The 23,447-nt window shown below is 49.0% G+C and overlaps 2 protein-coding genes across 3 annotated transcripts in view; one reads left to right on the top strand and one right to left on the bottom strand.

Annotated features, from left to right (window-relative positions):
- Positions 1-6,693, top strand: part of BCAS4 (breast carcinoma amplified sequence 4) — a 61,386-nt gene extending 54,693 nt beyond the window's left edge. The window contains exon 5 of the mRNA XM_012662438.1: positions 6,571-6,693. Coding sequence (XP_012517892.1) covers positions 6,571-6,693 — 123 coding nt within the window. The remainder of the gene's footprint in view (positions 1-6,570) is intronic.
- Positions 6,694-16,461: 9,768 nt separating this feature from the next.
- ADNP (activity-dependent neuroprotector homeobox) overlaps positions 16,462-23,447 on the bottom strand; it is a 32,813-nt gene continuing 25,827 nt past the window's right edge. For both annotated transcript variants that reach the window (XM_012662444.1, XM_012662445.1), the window contains one exon: positions 16,462-20,636. In XM_012662444.1, the coding sequence (XP_012517898.1) occupies positions 17,529-20,636 (3,108 nt within the window). In that variant the 3' untranslated portion in view covers positions 16,462-17,528. The remainder of the gene's footprint in view (positions 20,637-23,447) is intronic.

The following is a 23,447-nucleotide window of genomic DNA, read 5'->3' as shown; positions in this document are numbered from 1 at the left end:
GCTGGGATTACAGGTGTGAGCCACTGGGCCCGGCCTATATCCTTTAATTCGGGCTTGTCTGATGTTTTTTTCGTGGTTAGATTGGACCCATGGGTTTTTGGTTGGAAGACCGTGAGGTGCCCTTCTCATCCCATCGTAGCGAGGCGTGTACTTCGGCATGACTTCCCCCTGAGCACGCTGAACGCCACCACCTGGCTGCGGCAGGTTTGCCAGGTTTCTCCACTGTACAATTACGTCCCCCTTCCGTTCTCTGCTCTTGGAAGCAAATCACTAAGTGCAGCCACCGCTCAAGGTCGGCGGGGTGGGGGGCAGTTAAGCTCCAGCTCCTGGAGGGAGGAATACTGTAAACTTATTTGGAATTCTTTTGTATTTTTTGGAATGATTTTGGATTTTTATCTCCTCCCCTGTCTGCTTGCTTTTGCATTGAGCAGGTCTGACTTTTGGAGACCCTTCCACTCATCATCGAAACAACCAAGGCTTGAGTCCTGGCTCTGTCCATTTACTCTGGGTGGCCTTGGGTGACTCACTATTAAACGGAGGGGTAATGAGAATGACAGTAGCATGTATCAGTCAGAGTGTGTCTGGCCAGATAACAGAAACCTGACTAATGTGGTTCAACCAAGTACAGTGTGTGTGTTTTCCTTACGTGACAAGAAGTCCCAAGGTGGCCAGTTGAGTCAGTGGGGCTTCTCAAGGAAGTAATCAGGGACCCAAGCTGCTCCTGGCTGATGCTCCGCCATCCTTAGTGTGTGGCTTTTGTCCTCATGGTCCCAAGGTGGCTGCAGTACCTCCAGCATCACTGCTGTGCTCCAGGCAGGACTCAGTGAGTTTGGTGGTATTCTCCCATTTTGCAGAGGAGGAAAGTAAGGCTTGGGAGGATGAGAAACCCCTACCTTAAAGGAGTGCTGTGAGGGTTAGAGATAGTGTAACCTGGCGCATAGTAGGTATGATCATTTTCACAGCGGGATTGGCTTCTCCCAAGGTCCCTGGCACTGGAGGTGCCTGGTGACCTGGGGGATGAGGGCAGGCAGTTGGCACCTGAGCTCCTATACATGGTCAGCCTGGGCTCAGCCTCCCAAGGGTTGGCCCAGGCCCTGTGGGGACTGGGGCTGACCCTGTAGAACCTCAGATCTTGGCTATGAGGAGGGCTATAGTGTGATCTGCTTCTCCCTTTGGGGTGGAGGATGCTGTGCCTCCTGCCTGTTGTGGGTGAGCCAGGACAGACCAGGGCTGCAGTGATTACCCAAGCCAGCCAACCACATACAACTCAGGCCCGACAACAAACCGCAAGGCAGGCCCGGCCCTGCATCTGGCACCCCATGTCTGGTGGCCTGCCACTTGGTGTGCACTCATATGGAAGATACAGGGAAGGGTTTGTCATCCCTGTTCTATTTGGGAGGACAGATTTAGTTCAGAGGAAAACCACGGTCCGGGGGCCAAATCTGGCCTGCCACTGTTTTTGTAAATAAAGTTTTATTGGAACACAGCCATGCTTTTTGTTTGCATATTGTCTGTGGCTGCTTTTGCGCTACAAAGACAGAGTTGAGTGGTTACAACAGAGACTGTCTGGCTTGGAAAACCTAAAATATTTACTGTTTGGCTCTTTACAGAAAAGGTTTGCTGACCCTGGCCCGGGCAGAAAGCAGTCAGGGATGTGCAATTAGGGCATCCCAAGAGGGAGACACAAGGATGGACTAGGACTTAAGAGGAGCTATGGAGCTTCTAGAAACAGGTGTGGGAGGGTGGCCCAGGGCAAGCAAAGACCCTGAGGAGGTGGCTGGCTTTAGAGCAGACAGTGACCTGAGTGGGGGGTTCAGAAGAGAGACTGAGCCCAGCCGGGGCCCGAGGATCCACCTTGTCACGTGCTGTGACAGCCATTTTGGTTCTTCGTCAGAAACGGAGCTGCTTGGTGGTGCAGAATGTAGGGGGGCCAACTCTGGGGCATCTGCCAGAAGAAGCAGGTCACAGGAATGGTAAAGGGTCTCAGGGGCCACTGCTCCTCCACTCAGCCAGCTTGGGCCACTAGGGACTGCGGGCCCAGAGCTGCCAGATGATCCCATTTTCCAAGAGAAACCAGCAGTCTGGTTTTCACGGGAAATCTGATTTCTACGTGTTTGCGGTTAATTCCATTTTTACAAAATCATGAAGCAGACCAAGCACACGTGTGTCTGGCCTGTGGGCTGAGGGTTTGGGAACTCAGGTGTCCAGGGTGGAAGTGGGGAGAAGAGGGTGTGTGGGTAGAGCCGGAGAGCAGCCAGGCCTGGTGCCCCAGCGGTCCCCGAGGCGGAGGATGGCAGGCGGGGCTTGGGGCTGGAGAGGAGCACGTGGCAGAGCCCTGGACCAGTGGTGTCAGGTTTCTGAGTCTTGACCTATCCTATCCCAGAGCAGTGAACATTCCTGCCTGCAGGCCGGGGTGGGGGTGGGGAGCTGGAGCCAGCAGAGTTGGATACTCCTTGCTCACCTGGCTTAGCCCGAGGGGACTCTCCTGACCAGCTGGAGGTCTAGTGATGGGAGGTGGAGAGCTCTGCAGTCCCCTCTGAGATCCTCAAGAGTGAAAACTGTAGGCGAGGCCCTTAGCGTTTGGGTCTGCTGCTCTGTCCCCAGGGAGCCCTGTGGAGCCGTGGGTTGGGGCTGGGGTTGGAGGCCTGAGTGGGCCCCAGCTCCACCCTTCCCTTGCTCCTGTGACCTTTGAGACTCAGGGTGACCCCTTGCTGGGCAGGTTGCCTTGAGAATCCAAGAGAAAGTGGGTGTGGAAGAGGCATCCCGTGTGCCAGCCATCGGAGCCTGGCCTCCTGGGTGGGGTCCTGCTCAGCTCTGGGCGGGGTGTCTGCACCCTGACAGCATTGCGGCCTCACACAGCCCTCACCTGCTGACTCACCTTCGAGCCGCCGCCACTGTGGGTTTGTTACTCGTTTTAGGCAGGACTCTTAGTTGCAGCACCCCTGGCCAACGTGGCTTATGCAAAGAAGAGAATCCCGAGGCTCATGAACAGAAAAAGTCTCCGGGTAATTCTAACCTCGGTGGAATGACATTGCAGGGACTCTGTCTCGCCCCATCTCCCAACTCTGCTTCCCACTGCATGGGCTTCATTCTCCGTGGCCCCCAGTGTGGTGGCGCAAGGGGCCCTCGCCCGGTCTCGCGGCTGCTTCTCATAGGCCCGGCTCGGGTCCCATGCTCACCCTGGACCAATCCCTGCGGGCGCGGTGCTGCTGGGGTGGGCCCGGCCTGCCGTTGGACCCTGAGCTGTGGCGGGGAGCTGCTGGGATAGGGAGCGGGGTACAAGGGACCCCCGCAGAAAAGTCAAGACGCCGGAACCCAAAGAGGAAGTGGACGGGCCGAAACAGAGCCCACCCGCTGTCCAAGGCTGCGTTTTGGGCTGAAGGGGACACGCCTGCACCCCCCTTCCCTCTTCCCCCTACCCCTCCTCCCCCAGGCTGACTTCCACCCAGCTCCAGACAGCTGCGAGTCCCTCGCGTCCCTCCCGCGTGTCCTCTGCAATGGCAGGGCTTGGTCCCAGCTGACATGGGGCCACGCCAGCCTCTGCAGCCTTTCATCCTCTTCTCCAGGCGCGGACCCTCTTGAGAAAGGAAAGCAGGCTTGTTCAGGGTGGCTTGGTCGTGGTGTGTCCTTGCGGGTTCCTAGTGATCGACTTCCTTTCTAAGTACACAGGAAGCAGCTCTTTAATAATCCATCGTGACATCTGGCCGGACAGCGGCAGAGCTTGCCTCTCCGTGCACCGCCGCTCGTCCCTGCTTTTCGGATGCAAGAATGACATTTCCCGTCTACCACCAGGAAGGATGCCACGATTGGGAGTTTCTTGCATTAGATCTCCTGGGGCCTAAAGATAAGATCACATCCAAAACTGCTGGGGCCTCTTATACTCCTCTTTGGCAATTATGTTGATTTTCCTCCATTTATGGAATCTGTCTCCTTGAGGGAGGAGGCAGAAGCTCCATCCCTGTCGATAGAACCATTTCCAAAAGTAAAGGATCAGGATGAGGCCCAGCTGGCCCAGGAGAGGCCACCTGGCTGGGCCAGGACACTTGCTCTGGCCTGGCCTGGCCTCTTGACACTTGCCTGGGTCCTGAGGGTCAGGAGAAGGAACATATCTTTTCAGGATCACAAAATGCTATTTGGCCTCCACGTCATGTGTCAGGATAAGAGGTCTAGTCTTTGAACGGTCATTGTTCACCTGAATGTCGCATTTTCTGGATACTACGATGGCCAGTTCCCAGGAGACAGAGGGTGAGATTCTAACATTCTGGGTCATCCGCAGGCCACACCTCTCTGGCTGTAGGTGTGTCTGTGGCTCCACTCCCAGTTGTGTCCTGATTGTGGTGCCGTCAGGGGGACTCGGGGGACAGGAGGCCACCAGGGAAGGTGCTGGGGAAGAGGGGGCAGGTGGGGATAGGTCTCGTCTCCTGAGTCACCCCCTCCCTCCACCCGGGCAGGCTGAGCCACGAGTGGCCGACGGAGCGTCGACTGGGCAGAATGTTCTGTTTGCCTTGTGTCGAGGCTGCCCCTTGGCCGAGGTGAATGTGCTCATCCTGGTTTTCCAGACGTGGAGGTGGTAACGCAGGTCGATGCGAGGTCCCTGGACACCCGAGTGTGTTCTGCCTTATTTAAAATCCTTGGATGGTTCCCATCTGACAGAGAGAGGGCTCAGTGTGGTGGCAGGTGAGGGGCTTTGGAGCGCAGATGTTGGCATCCATCCTCTCCCTCCCGTAAGCCTGGCCGCTCTCACCGTTAGGGGACACCTGCGACAGCCGCCTCCCTGGTGTGTCTTTCCTCCGTAGTCTGTTCTGCTCTTGCTGAAACACACGCCTAATCTCTCTCTCACACACACCCTCCCTCTTAATAGCTTCAGAGGCCCCTGGTGCTCTCAGGATCAAGCTGGTAGCACAGCCTCCAAGAGTGCAAGTGGTCGGGCCTGGCTCCCAGCTTCACCCCCACCTCCCCTCTGACCTGGCAGCTCTAGCCAGAGCTGCCTCCCTTCCCCCAGCCCCCCCACCACACCCCACTTGGCACACACTGTTCCCTCAGCCTAGAACACCACACCCCCATCACCCCTGTGCCCCCACTTCCCCAAATTCCTGGCCAATTCCTGCTGAGGCTGTTGAGGTCCTAGATGTCTCAGCTGCTAGAGAACCCCCTGACCCCTCCAGGATGAGCCGGGGCCTCTTCCGGGTTCCCTAGGCCTCTCCCGCCATCAGCTGTCATCCCCTGGCAGCATTGTTTCTGTTGGTTCATTTGTGTCCCCCTCTAAATGGCGTGCCCCATGGTGGCTGGGGCCATTGTCTTGCTCAAGGCTGTGTCTTCAGCACCAGGACAGGGCCCGGCCCGGCACGGATGCTCGGCGAGATGGTGGTGGAGTGGACGGGTGCTTGGAGGATGCGTGGCTCAGGGCCTACACCTCCTGAGCCTCGGCTCCCCCTCTGCACTGGGGTCGATGGCCACGCTGTGGAGTCTGGGGTGGGGGGGCAGGGGAGGGAAGGTGCTTGGCAGTGGGAGCTGTGGTCGACCACAGCTGGAGCTCCACATCCTTCCCTGGCACCTCTGGCTGCAGTTGAAGGCTGGGCCGGAACTGGGTCTCAGCTGGAGTGGGTAGAGGTGGCCAGGAGATGGGACAGTCCAGGGAGCTGTGGGACGGGGAAGGGAGGGTGGTGGGAGGGTCCCCTCCCCTGCACCCCTTGACCCCACATGCCTGCCTGTCTCTGAGGGCCCCAACCAGGGCAGCAGCCCAGTGGCCTCGCAGCCCACCCCCCCCAGAGCAGTTCAGTCACTGAGTCAGTCTTGAGTCTACATGAGCATCACCTGGGGGCTCCGAAACGCCCTGCTGCCCAGGCCACACCCCAGACCCGTGACGTCAGACTCTGGCGAGGGCCCGGGCATAAATATTTCATAAAGCTCCCGGGAGAGTCCCGTGTATGGCCAAGTTTGAGAACTGCTGTTTGAGGTGGTCCTCGGTGACACTGGTTTTTCCTTGAGACACACAGCAACCTGTGGGGTCCTGCCAGCCAGCCTGGGGAGGGACGCTTAACGGGAAATCCCCCTCCCCAGCCTTCCTTCAACACAAATCTGTACCCGAAGTGAGGAAGCGCTTCTTAAAATGAGTTTATTTTTCGAAAGAGTAGCACACGCACGTGGCACGAACTTCAGGCATCATCGGTGGGTACACAGCGAAACAGAACCAGTTTCCATCCCCAGTGACGGCCACCGCACCCAGGCTCTTCGGGTGGCCCTGCAGAGCCGTCTGTCGCACGCGTGTGGGTGGGTGCGTGGTCCCCTTGGTCGCGAGTCCGCGCCGTCCTCACTCGCTCTCTCAGCCCTTCTCTGTCGGAACAGGCAGATCTGCCGCGCTCTTTTTAACGCCTGCAGATTGTTCCGCCATGGAGAGGGCCTGGCGTCGAGGCTTTGGTTCCTTCAGGTGGCCGGCTTAGGCTGTCACAGGCAGTGACATGTCCCATGTGTGACTCTCCCACAGGATGAACTCCTAGAACTGGAATTCCTGGGTCACAGAGCAAGTGGATCCAAATTGCTGATCGAGCACCTGTGTCTTTGTCCTTCCAGAAACCGTCCGCGCCGGCGCCCCCGACGTACGAGCTGCCCACGTTGTATAGGACCGAGGACCACTTTCCCGTGGACGACCGGGAGGCCGAGCGTCGAGCCCCGAGCTGCCGTCGGCGCCCGTGACTGCAAAGCGGAACTGCTGCGGAGCGGCCCCGGTTTTCTTTGTTTGCATCGTTGTGTTTGAATTTCCTCCCCTCCGCACGTGAGGCCACAGCGTTTGGAGAAGAGTCGGAAGCCATGTGTGGCGCGGCCTCCAGTGTCGGCCTGCCTGGCGTTTTAAAGGGGAAGAGGCGGCCAGGGTGACCGTGGTCGATGGTGGCGGGGACGTCCCTTCTCCAGGAAGGGCTCTTCCTCCGTGGTGGGTGGGCTCCAGGGCTGCTGGCGTGGCTGTGTGGGAGACCCCAGTGCCCTGGCCTGGAGGGCCATCCCCATGAAGGTGTGAGAGCCCGCCTGTGGTCTGGGCGTGGGGACTGGGAGTGATGTTTCCTCGCTTATGGGGAACCTGCTTGTTGTAAGGCCCGGCCTTCGGATTCCCAGCAAGAAAGTGGGTGGGGTCACCAGGACCCCTTCAAAGGTGTTTTAGCTTCGTTTCTTCTCGTGCAGATGAGTTCCCTGCTGTTGTCCTAACACCCCCCATTCCTCACTTTGGCTTCAACCTGTAATGGCTATTTCTGGAATTCCTCTCAGAGCCTCGCAGCCAAGAGCAGACACAGACGCACACGCACATGCGTGCACACACACACACACACACACACACACACGCACACACACAACTGCAGATCCGCGTTCGAATTTCAAGGAAATCTAAAATAGTGAACCTGGCAAGATAGCAGTAGAAAAGCAGAGAGAAGTTGGGTTGTGCCCATCTTAGGACAGTGTTTGGAATTCAAAGATATAGGTGGACTCCTTGTTTATGGAAGAGTCAGCATTTTTCTGTTGAGGTAACAGTCATAAACGTCTATTGAAGTATAATTTACGTTACAGAAAGGAGCACCTAAGTGTATATTTCACTGAATTTTCACAAAGTGAACACATCTGCTTAACGCTCACCCAGACTGAGAAACCACCTGACCGGCGCCGTCAGCACCCCGGAGCCCCTCGGCCCCGTCTGGTCAGTGCCTGCCCCCGGCCGGGCTCCCAGCCTCCTGGCATCCAACAGCACGGACGGTGTTGCCGGTTTCTGCACCTTGTATAGATAAAGGACGGACGGAGTGTGCACGTGCAGTGTGCCGCCTCGGGTCTGGCTTGCGGCCGTGCCGGTGGGAGGCGTCCCTGTTGCTGTGTGTAGCTGAGAATCGTTAATTCTCACGGCTGCACTGTATTGATCGGGACTGGTTTTAATGAAGGAAGCGTAGACACTAGCCACGCCCCAGTCTGCTCAGGGAGGGCATAGATTTGATGGAAAGTTAATTTTTTAGACAAGCAGTTGAGGACACTAATTTCTGGAAGTCTTATCTATTGATTGCTGGAGACGCCCAGGCTTCTGTCTCCTTCCAGGGCCTGAACCAGGGGCCAGGGGGGGGTGGAAGAAAATGTCATGAGATTAAACCACAGCAATGTAAGTAAGTATCCTAAAATAGAGACGCACAGGACCATGGCTAAGAGCACACAGGCTCTGATGTCAGCCTGCCTGCGTGGCACCATCCTCTCCTGCACATCTCAGCTGCCGTGTGCCCCTGGGCTTGTTGCTTACCCTCTCTGAGCCCAGCCTCCTCAATAAGATGCGATGACAGCATCTGCCTGCTGGGTTGTTGGGAGGATGAAAGGAGATGAGCTGTGTGCGTGTTGGGCTTGGGGTCTGGTGAGGGGCACTTGGTAACGGGGGGCTGTTATTGTGGTGACTGGGTTTGGCAAGGAGAGGGCTGACCAGCGGCATCCAAGGGCCTCAACAGCGAGTAACTTAGGGGCTGCCCTTAAATGTCAGAGTTAGAAGAAGTCACGGACAGTGGGATCTGCTAAAAGTCCAACCAGCTCTCTTCGGGTTTCACCCGTCCTGGGATCTTTCTCCCCCAGTCAGTGAGGACGGGTAAGGTTGCGTGAGAACATCTATGGGGAAGAGGTGACGAATGAACTGGAAGTGACCATTCAATATTTGCTGGGAGTCGTAATGCCAAATAATGAGCTTCCAGGGACATTTGGAGACACCTGGGGAGAAGGAAGACCAGGACACTCGGCCCTGCCAGGAACCCCTGATCTCAGTCCTTTGAGCGGTTCCGTTCCGGAGGTGCCGTCTTTGTGCCAGGTGACTTAGCGTGCTGCCCCTTTGAAGCAAGTGCCCAACTCGTCTCTTGTCGAGTAAATGAAATCCTTAACTGCGATGTCAGCAGGCCCTTAACCCCACGGGGGGGACTGCAGCCTGGGGAAGGGCCGTCTTTCTTTTTGTGGCCGTTGTTGGACAGGGAGCCCAGTAGAAGGGTCACTGCAAATCTTCCCAAGACAAGGCTCTTCAGTCACCCGCCTTTCCCACTTTCCCAGTGGAAGTGAATTTCATGCCTTTCAGAGCAAGAGGTTTCAAGACAGCGGCCCACGGGCTGTATCTGGTTGGCAGAAAAGTGTGGTTTGCCCTAAACTGTTTTAAAATGTTTTCATGTTGAGACAACTGGATGGCCGTCTGGGAAAGAGTAAAGGGAGCGCCATACCTCACTCCGCACACCCGGAGCAGTTCCAAAAATTCCAAATGGATTAAGGAGCTAAATGTATAAAACGAATCTATTGGCTGGGCGAGGTGACTCATGCCAGTTATCCTAGCACTCTGGGAGGCCAAGGCAGGAGGATCGCTTGAGCTCAGCAGTTCCAGACCAGCCTGAGCAAGAGTGAGACCCTGTCTGTACTAATAATAGAAAAAATTAGCTGGGCGTGGTGTCATGTGCCTATAGTCTCAGCTACTGGGGAGGCTGAGGTAGGAGGATTGCAGGAGCCCAGGTAGAGGCTGATGCCACGGCACTCTAGCCCAGGTGACAGAGCGAGACTCTGTCTCAAAAAAAAAAATATATATATCTATTGAAGAAGTAGGTAAAAACATTGGAGAATCATACAAAGTCCAGAAGCCATAACAGATAAATTTGTCCATACCATGGAATACTATGAAGTTGTAAAAACGGATTAAGAGTTCTTTCTGAATTAGTGTGGAAATGTTGCCAAGATATGAAAGCCAAATGCAGAAAACTGTACATGGTATGCTACCATCTGTGTGTGAAACAGAAAGGGATTAAAATTCTCTGGAAGGATAAACAAATATTTGAGAATAGTGGATATCTTTTGGGGGTAAGAAGGGCCATTTTCACTCCATTTTTTCTTTTTGATATTTTGGTGTTTACCTGTTCAAAAAATTCAATTAAAATCAGTTGTCAGCAACTGTCAGTGCACATGAAGAACTGGATTTCCTGTTTTTTTTTTTTTTAAAACTGGAAAATCTGTCACGGGAAACACAGGGCTCATATTCTCACAAGGCGACAATGAGCTAAAGCCAAGTCACTTTGGGGGCCTGCTCTCCAGGCTTTCCTTGTAGCCAAATCACTAATGTATTTCACCTGCCTAGCCCCTGTGGGCATTTGTATTTGAGACCCTTAGAACCAGAGACCCCAAGACCATGGAGAATTTACTCCAAGGATATGGGGTGTGTGAAGAAATGCATCTGGGCCTCAGCTTCATGTGGTGGAGGATGGCAGCTGGATGTCACTGCAACTCAAGCAGCTGGCAGTCTAGCTAGGGGGGCAGGGCTTGGGGTCCTACTATAGACATGTGTGCTATCCAAGGCGCTCCTTTTGGGGGTGACTGATACCAAGTGAGACATCATAAGATAGCTACAGACCAATATCCCTCATGAATACAGATGCAAAGTCAATAAAATATTAGCAAACTGAATCCAGCATCATATAGAAAGATTATCATGACCAAGCAAGATTTCTCCCAGGAATGCAAGCTTGGTTTAATATCCGAAAAACCAATCAATGTCCCACACCATATTAATAAAGGACAAAAGCCACATGATCATCTCAATAGATACAGAAAAAAAGTATTTAACAAAATCCAACATCCACTCATGATAAAAATTCTCCTTCTTGGAGAAGTCCAACCAAGAGAAGGGGAGTTCTCAAGAGAGGAGGGTTAGAGGCTGCGGCTTACTAACTCCCTGCAGATGTGTTTTTTTGACCCAGGCAGTTGCAGGCACTCGGGAATCTTCCTCCCCATCTTAAAGCAAAACCCCACTTTGCCTAGTGGTCAACAGCACAAGCATCTGTGGGTTTGGAAGAGTTCAGAGCAGTTCTGACTTCTGGCAGCTATCACAGGATCTCCTCCTGTACTTGCTTCAGATTCAAAACCACCAGAATCCTCGCAGGTAATCGTCAGCTTGATGCATTTCAGGTCTGCAAGCAGCTGGGCGGGGGAGAGGGGAAGGCAGTGGGTGGGGCCTGCCTCGGCAGCCTTGCTGGGACTTCTGGCAGAGTGTGCTTTGGCGGCTACCCCTGGGGCTGGGTTTGAGGAAGGAGTTAAGTGGACTGCAGGGGACACGTGTGTTTGGTCAGGGTGAACATACCATTCCCCTGAAGACCCAAGCCAGCCTTGAGTGCCCAAGGTCGGCCTCTTCAACCGGAGGACTTCCTCATGGGGCCGTCTAGGGAGCCGCTCTGACAGGGATGGAGCGTGCAGACGCTCATCAGCGCCGCTCTTCTGGGGCAGCCAGGCCCGAGGCGGATGAGCAGGAGGAGACCCGGAGGAGCAGCCCCTGAAGAGCAAGGTTTGTGCATTTCTTTGGTTGGTGTCCCCAAGGGTCTACTGCTGCTGCAATGGTGACTCTACGCAGAGAGTAAGGATTAAAGGGTTATCGGTTTAGGGACATGGTCTCCTCGTTGCTCCTTGTGAATCAAGGAGACACCAGGACATTCATTTACACACGTAGAGTTGTTTTTGGCAAACCCCGCGTGCAGGGACAGGTGGTTCTCTTAGGCTATGGGCAGGTGTTTGTTGAACGGGGGGATTAGAATAAGCGGTGTCATGCAGGACACGGCCTACAGCAGATACAGTACGAAATACTGTTCAGGCGAAGGCTCGCGCTGGCAGCCCACGTTCACTGTGCATCTCTATAGAACAGTGCTTCTCAGTCTTGGACTCAGCTGGGCCACAACCCAGACCAACTACATCAGAATCTCCGGAGGAGAGACCTCAGCCTCACTCGCTTTTAAAGCACCCAGGTGATTTCGATATACAGCCAGGGCCGGGAATCACTGCTTTCGAAGAACACCAGTCAGAGTTGTAAGGATTTGCTACCTCTTCTCAGCTGGAGCAACTGCACGTTCTGTCTGGTTCGCATATGGCACAAAGCTTCATTTGGAGTGTAGTGTCCTCAACATCCTTCTTGCGCCTGAGTGGAGCATGGAATTGGCTTTGAGCTGGGTTCTGGTTTGGGTTGAACTGATTCCACCTCAGCCCCAGAGATGGGTCCTCACTGGCCTAAGCCCATCGGGGTAATGCTAGCTCTCAGTGACTTACCCAATAGCTTCGGACTAAGCCCGTCGGCTATCTGATGGTTCAGGAATGGTCCGGGTGGCTCAGAGTCCAAGATCTTGCTCAACACTGAAGGAGGGGAAATCTCCTCTCAGGGTAGGTAAATGGGGGGCATCCTACAAATTCCCAGGTGGCTGACTAGGACGAAGGTGCCCCTGCGGGTGGCAGGGTGGAGAGACAGAGAACCTGAGTCCTTGCCAATGTCACCAAGCAGCTTGCCTTCCCGAGGCACAGCCAGCTGCCCCAATCCCCTCTATTAAGCCCAGTCCCAGCTGGATGTCCCGTTACCTGCCAGTTAGAGCCCTAACTAGTATAAAAGGTGCCCGAGGTCGGGTAAAGCAAGTCAGGTAATCACTGCTAAAGGAAGCAAAGACTTCCCCAGAGGCACCTAGGGCCAGGCCCACGCTGGGACTGGAGCCCAGCTCTTGACTCCTGGTTCAGGGCCACCCTGCATGCAAGAGGTAACAGGAGTCACAGCAACATAAGGCTCATCTGATTCTTTCAACCTTCTTGGGCCAAGGATGAGTCTAGTTTTGGTGCTAGTGTATCCTTGATCTCACTTTGGTTTTCCTTTTTAACAGAGAAAAGTCTCAGCCTCATAGCCCTTAGCACACAATAGGTAGCAGAAACTTAATTTGTTTTGTCTTATATTTTCTTTCATGGTCATCTTCATAAGTGGCAAATTATGCTGGCGTTCCTTTTTTATGGTGATATAGTTTTCCTTTATTTACAAGGGGGAGTTGAAACGTACTGAGAACATAAAGCAGTTAGGCAGATGCGGCAGAAATGACGACGGGAGTGTGAACGGGTGTAGTTTGGGAAACGCTCAGCCCGGGAAGGTGCAATGTGTTGGTTTAGAGACGGGCTCACACCTTTCCATTCGGAGCAGAAGCCTTTCTGACGAGGCTGGTCTTTACTCAAGGCCAAGGCTGCATGGTGCGGTTGGAAACACCAGTGGCCGTGGACTCAGGTCCTTGTCAGCGTCTTCCCTTCGCCAGCTAAATCTTGGGACAAGTTAGGTTCTCTGAGCCTGAATTCATGCCAGCACCTGAAACCTGGAGCTAATACTCCCTTTACAGGATTTTGCGGGGAGGGGCAGGGCAAGGAAGGACTGGGCAGGACTGTTTTGAGGACTCAAATGTTTTAAGATTCTAGTGCCCTACAATCAGTCCCAGGAAGTACACACCAGTGATGTTCCGAAAATACTTGTTGAGTAGCTGTGTGTTCATGAGGTGCCCTGAACTTTGGGTATTTTTAGGAACAATGTCGTCCTCCTAGAAAGGTGTCATTGAGCCCCTTGCCCGGAGGCCCCTCCTTGGAGGAGAGGGTTGTTTGAGCTTCTCCCGGGGAAGCTGATCCAGGTTTGCTGGCCGACTGAGCGGCAATGAGCAAGTCACGCCCTGTCTCCTCCTCCGCCGTCTCCAAGCAGGATCTTTACTTTTGATTCCTAGACTCGCAGATGGCTGCTACACACACACAGCTGTCACATTCTGCCGCAGTCTCGATGGCAGCCAGTACAGCGCCCATGTCAAGTACATTGGAAAAGGCCTTTTACTTTCAGCTGCTGCTTCAGTTCCCCAAAGACACCCAGTGTGCTTATTAGGGTACCATTGTGCTTCCTTCATAGTATAATAGTAAAATAAGGTACATAGGCACAAAGGTAATAGTAAAAAGGTACGTAATAGTAAAATAAGGATTTTTATTGCAAAAACCAGTTTAGGTTTAAATGGTCTTACACCTTAAGGCCAGATGGTGTCCTGGGTGGGGGTGGGGGTTGCATTACAGCCGCACATACATTGTATTCTGAAAAACACTCATGAGTTGCGACCAAACTCTTTCAGTAGTGTGGAAGATTCTGCCCCGTGTTCCAGAGCGTCTGTCTCTGTCCTGGAAATGAAATGACTAGGGCCCTTTCTTCCCACGTCCCTGCCCCTTGATTGGAGCACTGTGAAATCAAGACTTAAGGCTTTTCAGGGGGTGATTTTGACTATATGCAACTTTCACCTTTCAAACACAATCCCACCTAAGTTGCAGCTCAGCTCCACATTTGTTATATTGAATGTTCCAAGTCATTATTTAAAGTGGGGCAAGTGGCAGGACCCAAAGAATTACCTTTGGTGACCTTCCTTTGGTGCAAGTTTGGATCTAATTTCAAGCCCACTTTACTTGTTGGGAGAAATGCCTTATTTTCAAACTTGACTGTCAAGAGTTTGTCTCAGCTGAGATGGCTTTCGCCTAGACTATCTCCTGATAACTGGTTATGTTGGAATGCCGTTTCAGAATGGCGGAAGCAGCCTCTTTTAAAGTTTCCAGTCTTCTGGAGGTTTCTAAGTTTGAGATGTTCCCGCGTGACACCTTGGTGGAAACATGTGCGCAACTGGCGGCAAGTCTGCAGGCAGCAGGGAGATAGACGGGTTCACAATGGGCAGAAGAAAACCATTGCCTGACATAAGGCTCTGCAAAATCTGTACATTCGTTATGCCCTACTTAATTTTGTTAAGAGATTCTCCATCAGGGCAGCTAAGTAGCTCTCAAACTTTAGGGCCATAGGATCATAATTGTTGGGCCCCATGTCCAGGGTTCAGTGCTGGTATTCTGAAGCCGAGGTAGAGGAACCACTTGCCTGCATGGCTGCGCTCACCGGTGAGAAGCAGGTTTAATCACTGCTGGTGAAGAGTTTCAGAAGGGGAGCCCCCCAGTCTTTAATAGATCCAGTCTACAAATTTGCTCACTTCTGAAATGGGCATCTTTACACATGGACAGGCATGTGGATCAAACACACACACGACTACAGGGCGGTAAGAGGGGGAGATCCTTTTCTGCTTGGATCTTAAAGAGGGGACAAAGCTGTGTGACAGAGTTCCCCCTGTACTGCTCAACGACAAGGAACCAAAGATGGCCTGTCAAAGTGCTCCTATGTGCTGAAATGAGAAACCACAGCCCTGGCCGGCCTGACTCTGGAACTCACTGTCACAAGAAAATCTGAAGGGCAAAAAAGAAAATTTCTCTACATTAAGTCATTAGGTTTTCCCTTGTTAAAATGAAAATCTACAGAATGTTCATCCTACAAGTTATAGGCATTCTCTAATTAGGAGGTGGCAGATTGCCACAGATTTAAATGATCTCTGGATTATTCCAAAAACAAACAGTAGCAACAACATTCTTTTAAAATGGCTTTTATTGAGACACTTTTAGGGATTCTGCAACATTTCCAGTTGGGAATCTTTTATTATTTCCAATTCTTTTAGGAACTAGACCCTTTTTTCTGAATGCCAAAAAGGCACTCTCCCACCTTAGTGAGGAAGCACACATACCTGTCTCCACTCCAGTGTCCAACCAGGACCCCAAACCCCTCGCTATTCTACACAAGTCTCAGTCCTCCATGTGAACTCAGAAACTCGGGCTCTGCTATTCCCGTTAATTAGGCAGAGTAATTTCCAAACAAATGTGCGATGGCTTAAATTCAGCCGGTATGTCTGATTTGGTAATCTGTAGCATCTTAATTTGGGGATATCCGGTCCTAAATTTTGGCTGGTGCATGTAGAATTTATAATCTACCTATACAACAGATTGAAAATAGCTCCACGCCATCGCCAAATACCCTAAAGATTTTTAAAAAGCATAGCATTTGAGGGAGAGGTAGATCAAATCTCTTCTCTGGTAACAACAGCATTAACAAGAGTCTTTTTTGGAGTTGTGGAAATCAGCCACTTCGGAGTTCTTCAGTTAGGCCAATGTCCCTCAGAGGTGGCTAACCTCTGCACGGACTGGAGCAGCCCATCATTGCTATAACTATTCCTGAAAATATTGGCCTAATTCTGCCTCCTGTAACTTTCCGCTTTTTAGTACAATTTGCTCTTGGGAATCTATGCACAGTAAAAATACCAACTTCTTCTATCTTGACAGCCTTCCAAATGCGTTTCCCTTAATAGCAAGATGGTCAAAGGAGTTATAACAGAGGCACAGTAGTTGCCTCTTTACTACAATTGTTCCTATTATAGTGAAAACTACATTTACTTCATTTAGAAGAAAAAACACCAGGGCATTAAGATTCTGCTTGCAAATTAATGCCAATTTATGTTTACATCCTTTTATCATTGAGACATTTACATATATATGCAGGCTGTGCTCCTTAACAAAAGGGGAACTGAAAAATCCCAAGGATGTTTTATTTTTGCAGTTAAAAGGAAAAAAAACCCCACAAAACTGAATGATTTTGTAACAGGTGCCATGAGAGAAAGCATTCTTTATATGCAAATGGCAGATCTTGGTTTTCCACAAGTTTCTTCTGTGACCGTGGCTTCCATCTCTGGTAAAAGAGAGTTATGGCATTAAATGGCACAAGATATAATGGACACAGGACTGCCATGTGTAATAAAGCAAATATTTACATTAAGCACAATACAGCAATTTATTTAGATGCTTAAAATGAATACAAAGGGAAATAAAGATCACAAAATTATACATACTACAACAGTGTGTCATATATTAGATGGTATAAATGAATACACCAGAGTGGTGGTTAACTAAAGATAAAACTAAATATCCAAAAGGCAGCACTCATTGGTTTGCTGCTTCAACACAACACACTTTTATACAGATCTAAAAGGTGTCAAAATTAGTAACTGCAAAGTCAGTTCTTGCATGTGATTTTACCTTAAAAGATTTCAGAAAACAGATCTGAAATACCAGTTTTTGACAGCTGAAATGTCAAGGATTTTCAGAACAAGAAAAATTCTATAATACAAGAGAGTCCAGATATATATCTTATGTGGCTGGCCTCTGTTGCAAGATTGTACAAGGTTATGTGCAAAAACTAAGTCTGTCCAAAAGTCCTTACTAGCGTAGTTTCAAGCTTTTGCTAGGTAAACTAGATATAGCGTTTATTACACAGCAAGGGCAACACTAAAAAAAGAAACAAATCTATGATGGGCACACAATAACAATATCATAAGCATCACTTGAATAGGTCTAAAAGACTGTACAAATGTACATTTCAACTATTCAGAATGAATACATGGAAAAAAATTGATATTCCCAAAGTCTACTATACACATTAGACTGGTAGCTTGTATGTTGGCCCTATACTACCATCTGAATCAGTGTAACGCTTCTCAAGGACATCCGACCAAACATTTTACAGAGGCAAAGAAATGTTGAAAAGGCAGATAAAATAAACCTCTGCTTTTCCTCATGTGCATTCATAAACCATCAGCTTATTGGTTTTTCACATTTAGTTACCATGTCTGTCAGAGAAGGTTCTGAAGCAAGATCAGCCAATCATGTGTCATAGACTTAGAAATAACCACTGGAACCGCAGCAGCCACATGTGCCACAGCCTGCTGACGAGTACTCACAAGGCAGTACCAGTTAGAAGACAGCTTTGCAGTCATACTGAATGGAGAACAGAGCTCCAGGCTGTAGCATGTCTCTAATGCCAGGGACCCCGGCATTTACGCCTGCTGGCTGCTCAGTTTAACTCCGGCTAAGCTGCCATGCATCGGCTCGGCTACACCATCAGTCATGCTGTCAAACTGCTCTCCGTCCTCACTGTCAATTGTGCTATTCTGCCACTCAATTTGGGGGTTAGATAAGCGCTCATCATTCTCAGATGCATTCTTCCACTGTGACTGGTCCTTGGACCAAAATCCTTCAACTTTTCCATAGGAACTATTCTTCCATTTCAACTGCTCTCTGTCACTTTGCATGGTAGCCTTTTTTTTGGCAGCTGGCTTACTGCTCCTTGCATCTTCACTCTGAGAAGACTCATCAGACCAGGTTCCTGGTTTCATTTCACATGTATTGTCCTCAAAGTCCGATGCTTGTTGGGAACCAGGCCCACTCTCAGATGGAGAAGCACCATCTTTCCACTCAACAACATCATCTTGCTCAACCTCACTGTCAGAAGCATCATGCATTAGTTTGGCTGGTTCCTCAGTCAAATGAACAGTTTCATACTTTGAACCATCCTCCTCTTTTTGGTCTAGCTTTTCCTCAGATTCTAAAGCATCCTCGGGAGTTACCTTTGGGACGTGTTCCTCTGGGTCATCAGGGATTTTAGGCTCAACTTCAAAAACAGGGTCAAAAGGGCTACCACTTCCATTGGAGTCTTCTTCCAAATTTTCAAAACTGTCTGAAGAACTATCATCTTCCTTCCCAAGGTTGAGCTTTTTGTCAGCAGTCTTACTAGCATTAACTCTGGAATTCTTCTCATCATGATTTTCAAATAGCCACTCAGCATCAAAATCCATCTCATGCTTGACTTTATTTAATTCTTTCATGTTAAAGCCCAGCAACACACCAGGCTTGTACTTTTCACAATCGCGGACACACTTCTTCCTTTTGTTACTAAAATGGGAAGCAATGTCACTCTTCCACAACCATAAACTGGCTGCTAACTTCTCAATTTCTCTCCTGGTGGGATAGGGCTGTTTGTTGAAATACTTTGTTAGAAAGCTTTTCCTGGCTTCATAGGAATCATCTTCATGACCCTTGGGGTCTAAAGCTAAAACAACAGGTTCTTCAGGCTTCTCTTCAAAGAAGCTGGGTGAATCACTATCGTCATCTAACTTTCGCTTTTTCAGTAAGGGAAAGTCCATTTGCTCGTAAGTGCGCTTCACAGGTGCCAGGCCTGGAGACTGATTAAGCCGAGAGGGTGCATTTGTCTTATCCTGGCCGTTTTGGGTCTTTCCAACACCCCTGCAGTGAACTAGATGCAGAGTGATAGTCGAGGCGGTCATGTTGCTGGTGTACACACCAAGGCAATGGATGCATTTGTAGGTGAGCTTTTTCTCAACTGGATGAACCGTCTGAATAACCTGGTGTCTCTCTCGTAAGTGATGTGCAAGTGCATCAGATATGGGTCCTTTTAGGATTGAAAAGCAAAGAGGGCAAAGGGTTTTCCCAACATCTTTTTTATAGGGCACTGCAGCTTGAGGTGAACTTTTAACAGGGATATCGGCCTTTTCCTGAACTTTTGGCTGTGGCTTTGGAGGAACTGGAGGATTGTTTTGGGCATGGTAAGCAACAGATTCAGCTGGGGCATCCCTCAGGTTGTATGTGGTCACCAGGAGATGGATGTTAGTGTGACTACCCTGCTGCAATGTCAAATCAAAACTCAAAGTGGAATCCGTTTTAGGTCCCATCTCTTCATCAATGTGAACCATCCGCATGTGTGCGGCCATCTTTTCCACATCGTTAAAAGTTGAACGGCAATATGGACAAGACAGACCATGAATCAGCATATGGTTGAGCAGCGTATCTGTGGGCAAATAGCGATTACAGTAAAGGCATTTGCTAGTAAAATTGTGTATCTTCATAATGTAGTTGGCTACTGCTGGGACTTTCTCAGCTTTATGTTCTTTTTCGAAGTGCACACTATAAACATTTTCAGGAAAAAGCTCGTTACAGATGGTACATATTTTCCACTTTTGAGTTGAGGAAGTGTTGGCTGGGGGTGGGCCTGTGGCAGCTGCAGGAGGTTTAGAACTGGACTGACCTAACACTCTGGATGCCTGTGACTGGGAGAGGGAAGGAGATTTTAACTGGCCTGATGAGAGAGAGGAAGCATTAGCAGACTGCAGGGAGTATCGTGCTGGAGCCTGGGACCTCTGCTCTGACCCAAGCCCATAAGATCTTCCATTTCCACTCGGAAGTAACTGCTTCACAGACTGAGATTGTTGAGGGATGGAAACTGGTGCGTTGCCACCTAGACTCAGTCTCATCGACTGACCAACACCATAACCCTGGCCTACAGATTTGACCCCATAGTTGTTCTGCTGTAGGTGAACATTGGACATCATGTTGACTCCTGTAGAATTTAAGTTAGGCTTTGGTATTGAGAGTCGATTCACCATCTGCTGTGATGGTAAAGACCGGACGTTTCCAGAAGCAAGGGAACTAATTCTTGGTGGGAGTCCCATACCCTTCTTCTCTTGAGGTTTGGGAGCAATTAGCATCAAAGGTTTGGATCGGGGAACCACCACATTTGTGTGCCCAATCATGGCAGTGACTTGATAGCCTATGCGTTCATGGTCTTCGATGACATGTTGTACCAAAGCTTCATAGGACTTTGGCATGAAAAGGCATCGCTTGCAGTGAATACTACTCTCTTCCCGGGCATTTGAGCCTAAAGGGACTGCCCCATTGAGTGATTTTTCTCCTGCCTTTGCTATGTAAGGTGCTGCCACATGCTGAAAATGTTCCCTGTAAATGTGCTTCCTAACTATTTCATAAAGAGGATCTCGGTAAGTGCACTTCTTACAGTAATAAACAGCTTGCTCTACACTGTCAGCCTGCTTAGGTTTAAGGCCATCATTTTTGTTTTTATCTTTGAAAGTGCTGAGGCTGCTACTTGGTGCGCTGGCGTTTGGAGCATGAAATATTTTAATGTGTGTTTCCAAAGTCTTTTTGTCTGCATTGAAGGTACAGTAGGGGCAATTAAGGAGAATCCTATTTTCAAAGTCTTCACTATGGACATTCCGGAAATGACTTTTGTAGGCAGAGAAAAATTTTGAGGAAAATGGACAAGCGCTGCAGCAAAAAGGTTTTGTCCGATAGTCCTAAAGAAAACACAAAAACTAGAATCAGAATGCCACTTCAGATAGGCAGTAACAGGTTCTAGGTTTTTCCCCCTCAGAATGTTATTTTTAGAACAGAAAATCTATAATGTGCTAATTTCAGTATGTCTTTTTCTTCTGTAGAATAACTTTATAAAATACAGAAACTCAAATGAAAAAGCTGTCTTAAAGCAATTATTTTTATTTATGTCCCACAGTGTAAATTAAAAACTCAATGCTAAATTCTTCCTCAATGTTTCAAAAAGACCAGTCACATTTGTTGATTGGTTTTAGCCAAACCAAAGGGCTTGAAGATAAATATTTTACAAGTTATAAATAAGAATAATCTACACAAATTATTTGGTAGCTTCAGGAATCAGGAAGCTACCAAAGGCTTCAGATTTACTATGTGCAGTCATGTGCCCCTTAACAACGGGGATATGTTCTCAGAAAAGCATTTTTAAGTGAGTCATTGTGTGAACACTACAAAGCATGCTTACACAAACCTAGATGGTACAGCTTACTAGATATCTAGGCTATATGGTACATCACTCCTAGGCCACAAATGTGAACAGCATATGTGACTGTACTGTAGACAATGGTAGCACAGTGGTATCTGTCTCTAAACACAACTAAACACAGTGAAGTTACAGTAAAAAAAATGGTATGAAAGATTTAAAAAAAATGGCACACCTGCGTAGGGCACTTACCATGAATGGAGCTTGCAGGACTGGAAGTTGCTCTGGGTGGGTCTGAGTGTGTAGTGAGTAAATGCGAAAGCCTAGGACATTACTGTACGCTACTATAGCTTCTAAACACTGTACATTTAGGCTACCCTAGATTTATAAAATATTTTTCTTCAATAATTAGCTTACTATAACTTTATAAACATTTCAATTTTTAACTCACGAGAACACTTAGCTTAAAACACATACATTGTAAAACCGTGCAAAAATATTTTTTTATCTTTATATATGATACGTTCTATAAGTTTTTTTCCTCTTTAAATTTTTCTTACTTTTTAAACTATTTTGTGAAAAATTAAGACACAAACACATACATTAGCCTAGGCCTACACAGGGGCAGGATCATCATCACAGCCTTCCACCTTCACATCTTACTCCATCGTAAGGTCTTTAGGGGAAATAACATGCATGAAGCCATCACCTCCTATGACAACGATGCTGCCTTCTGGAATACCTCCTGAAGGACCTGACGCTCTCCTTGAGAAGATGTCACTTTTCCCATAAATACATCCATGGTAGTTTACCTGGATTTTTTTTTTTGTTTGTTTGTTTTTTAAATCATAGATTTGCTTATTAGGAGATAATGCACCATGAACATTATTCTCTACCTTTTGGTGTTGCGGTCCATGTTTTCAAACCTTTTAAAGGGTTTGTTGAGGTCTGCAAAAGCTTCTGCTAAACCCTTCACTGTGAATTTTCTTGAGGGTTCTTCTTTTCCTGAAGTTTCCTTTTCTCTTGCCTCTTCTTCAGCTATGCATTCCTATTCCACTTCCAACAACTCCTCATTAGTCAATTCCTCGGCAACCACCTCCACCTCTAGGAGATCCTAGATGCCATCCTCATCCACACCCAGGTTTAAGTTGTATGCCATCTCAACTACAGCCTTGTTCATTTTTGCAACCTCCTTATCCTTGGCAAATCCTCTGAACTCATGGCTAAACCTCCTGAGTGTCTTCTTCCAGATGTCAGCCATCACCCCGAGCCCAAGCAGAGTTCTTGACGCAGTCACCGATGTTGTAGTCCTTCCAGGACTGCATCAGTGCCTTCTCAGTGTCTTTCTCAGCTGTAGCAACAGCCTGGAGATAAGTCACAGGCCTTAAAAGATGCTGTAACTCCTTGATCCATTGGCTGGATCAAAGAGGTGGTGCCTGGAGGGAGAAACACTACTTTGATACTGGGATGAAGATCACTAATGAAAGGAGGATATGCAGGAACATTTTGAAAAGCAAAATCTTGAAAGGTATGTTATTCTCCAAACAGTACTTCCGCATTTTGCTGGCATAGCAATTCAGGAGGGCATCTTGGAAGAGTAGCTGGGTCATCCATGACTTCTCATTGTTCCTGCAGTACACGGGCAGTGTGTGCTTACTGATATGCTTGAAGGCCCTGGGGTTCTCACTGTGCCAGCTCATAAAGGGTTTCAATCTGTAGCCTGCAACATTGCCCCCAAGCAAGAATGTTATCCTGTCCTCAAAAATCCTGGAAACTTGGCACTGATTTGGCCTTCTTATGGATGAAAGTCTTTCTAGGCATCTGTTTCCAGAATAGGAAGGTTTCTTCCATATTGAAAATTTGCTCTGGCAAGTAGTTTTCCTCCACAATCAGCTTATCCAGAGGTTCCAAAAATTCTTCAGCTGCCTTCACATTGGCAGTCACAGACTCACCACTCATTTTCACGTTATGTAATGAATAATGATTCTTGAATTGTTTAAACCACCCAGAGCTAGCAGTAAACTCAACATCATAGTACGGTCCAACCTTCTCTTTCAACATCGCAAACAAACTTTTTGCTTTGGCTGCGATCATCATGGTGTTGAGAGGCACATGCTTCTGTGTCTGGTCTTCAATCCAGGTCATTAGAAGTTTCTCCACGTCTGATATAAGCCCTTCTCGAATTTTTGTTAGTCTTGTTGCCGTCAATGAAACAGATCCTTTAAAGGGTTCTTGTTCTTCAAGATTATAGTTATAGTGGAATGGGACATGTCTGCCTGGTGAATAACCATCACTGATTTTCCACCTTCATAGTCCTTAATCATTTTTAATTTTGTTTCCAGGTCAATCACTTGAT

Source organism: Propithecus coquereli, unplaced genomic scaffold (genome assembly GCF_000956105.1).
Source record: "Propithecus coquereli isolate 6110/MARCELLA unplaced genomic scaffold, Pcoq_1.0 Scaffold765, whole genome shotgun sequence".
Lineage (NCBI taxonomy): Eukaryota > Metazoa > Chordata > Mammalia > Primates > Indriidae > Propithecus > Propithecus coquereli.
This window is presented reverse-complemented; position numbering and strand designations above follow the sequence as displayed.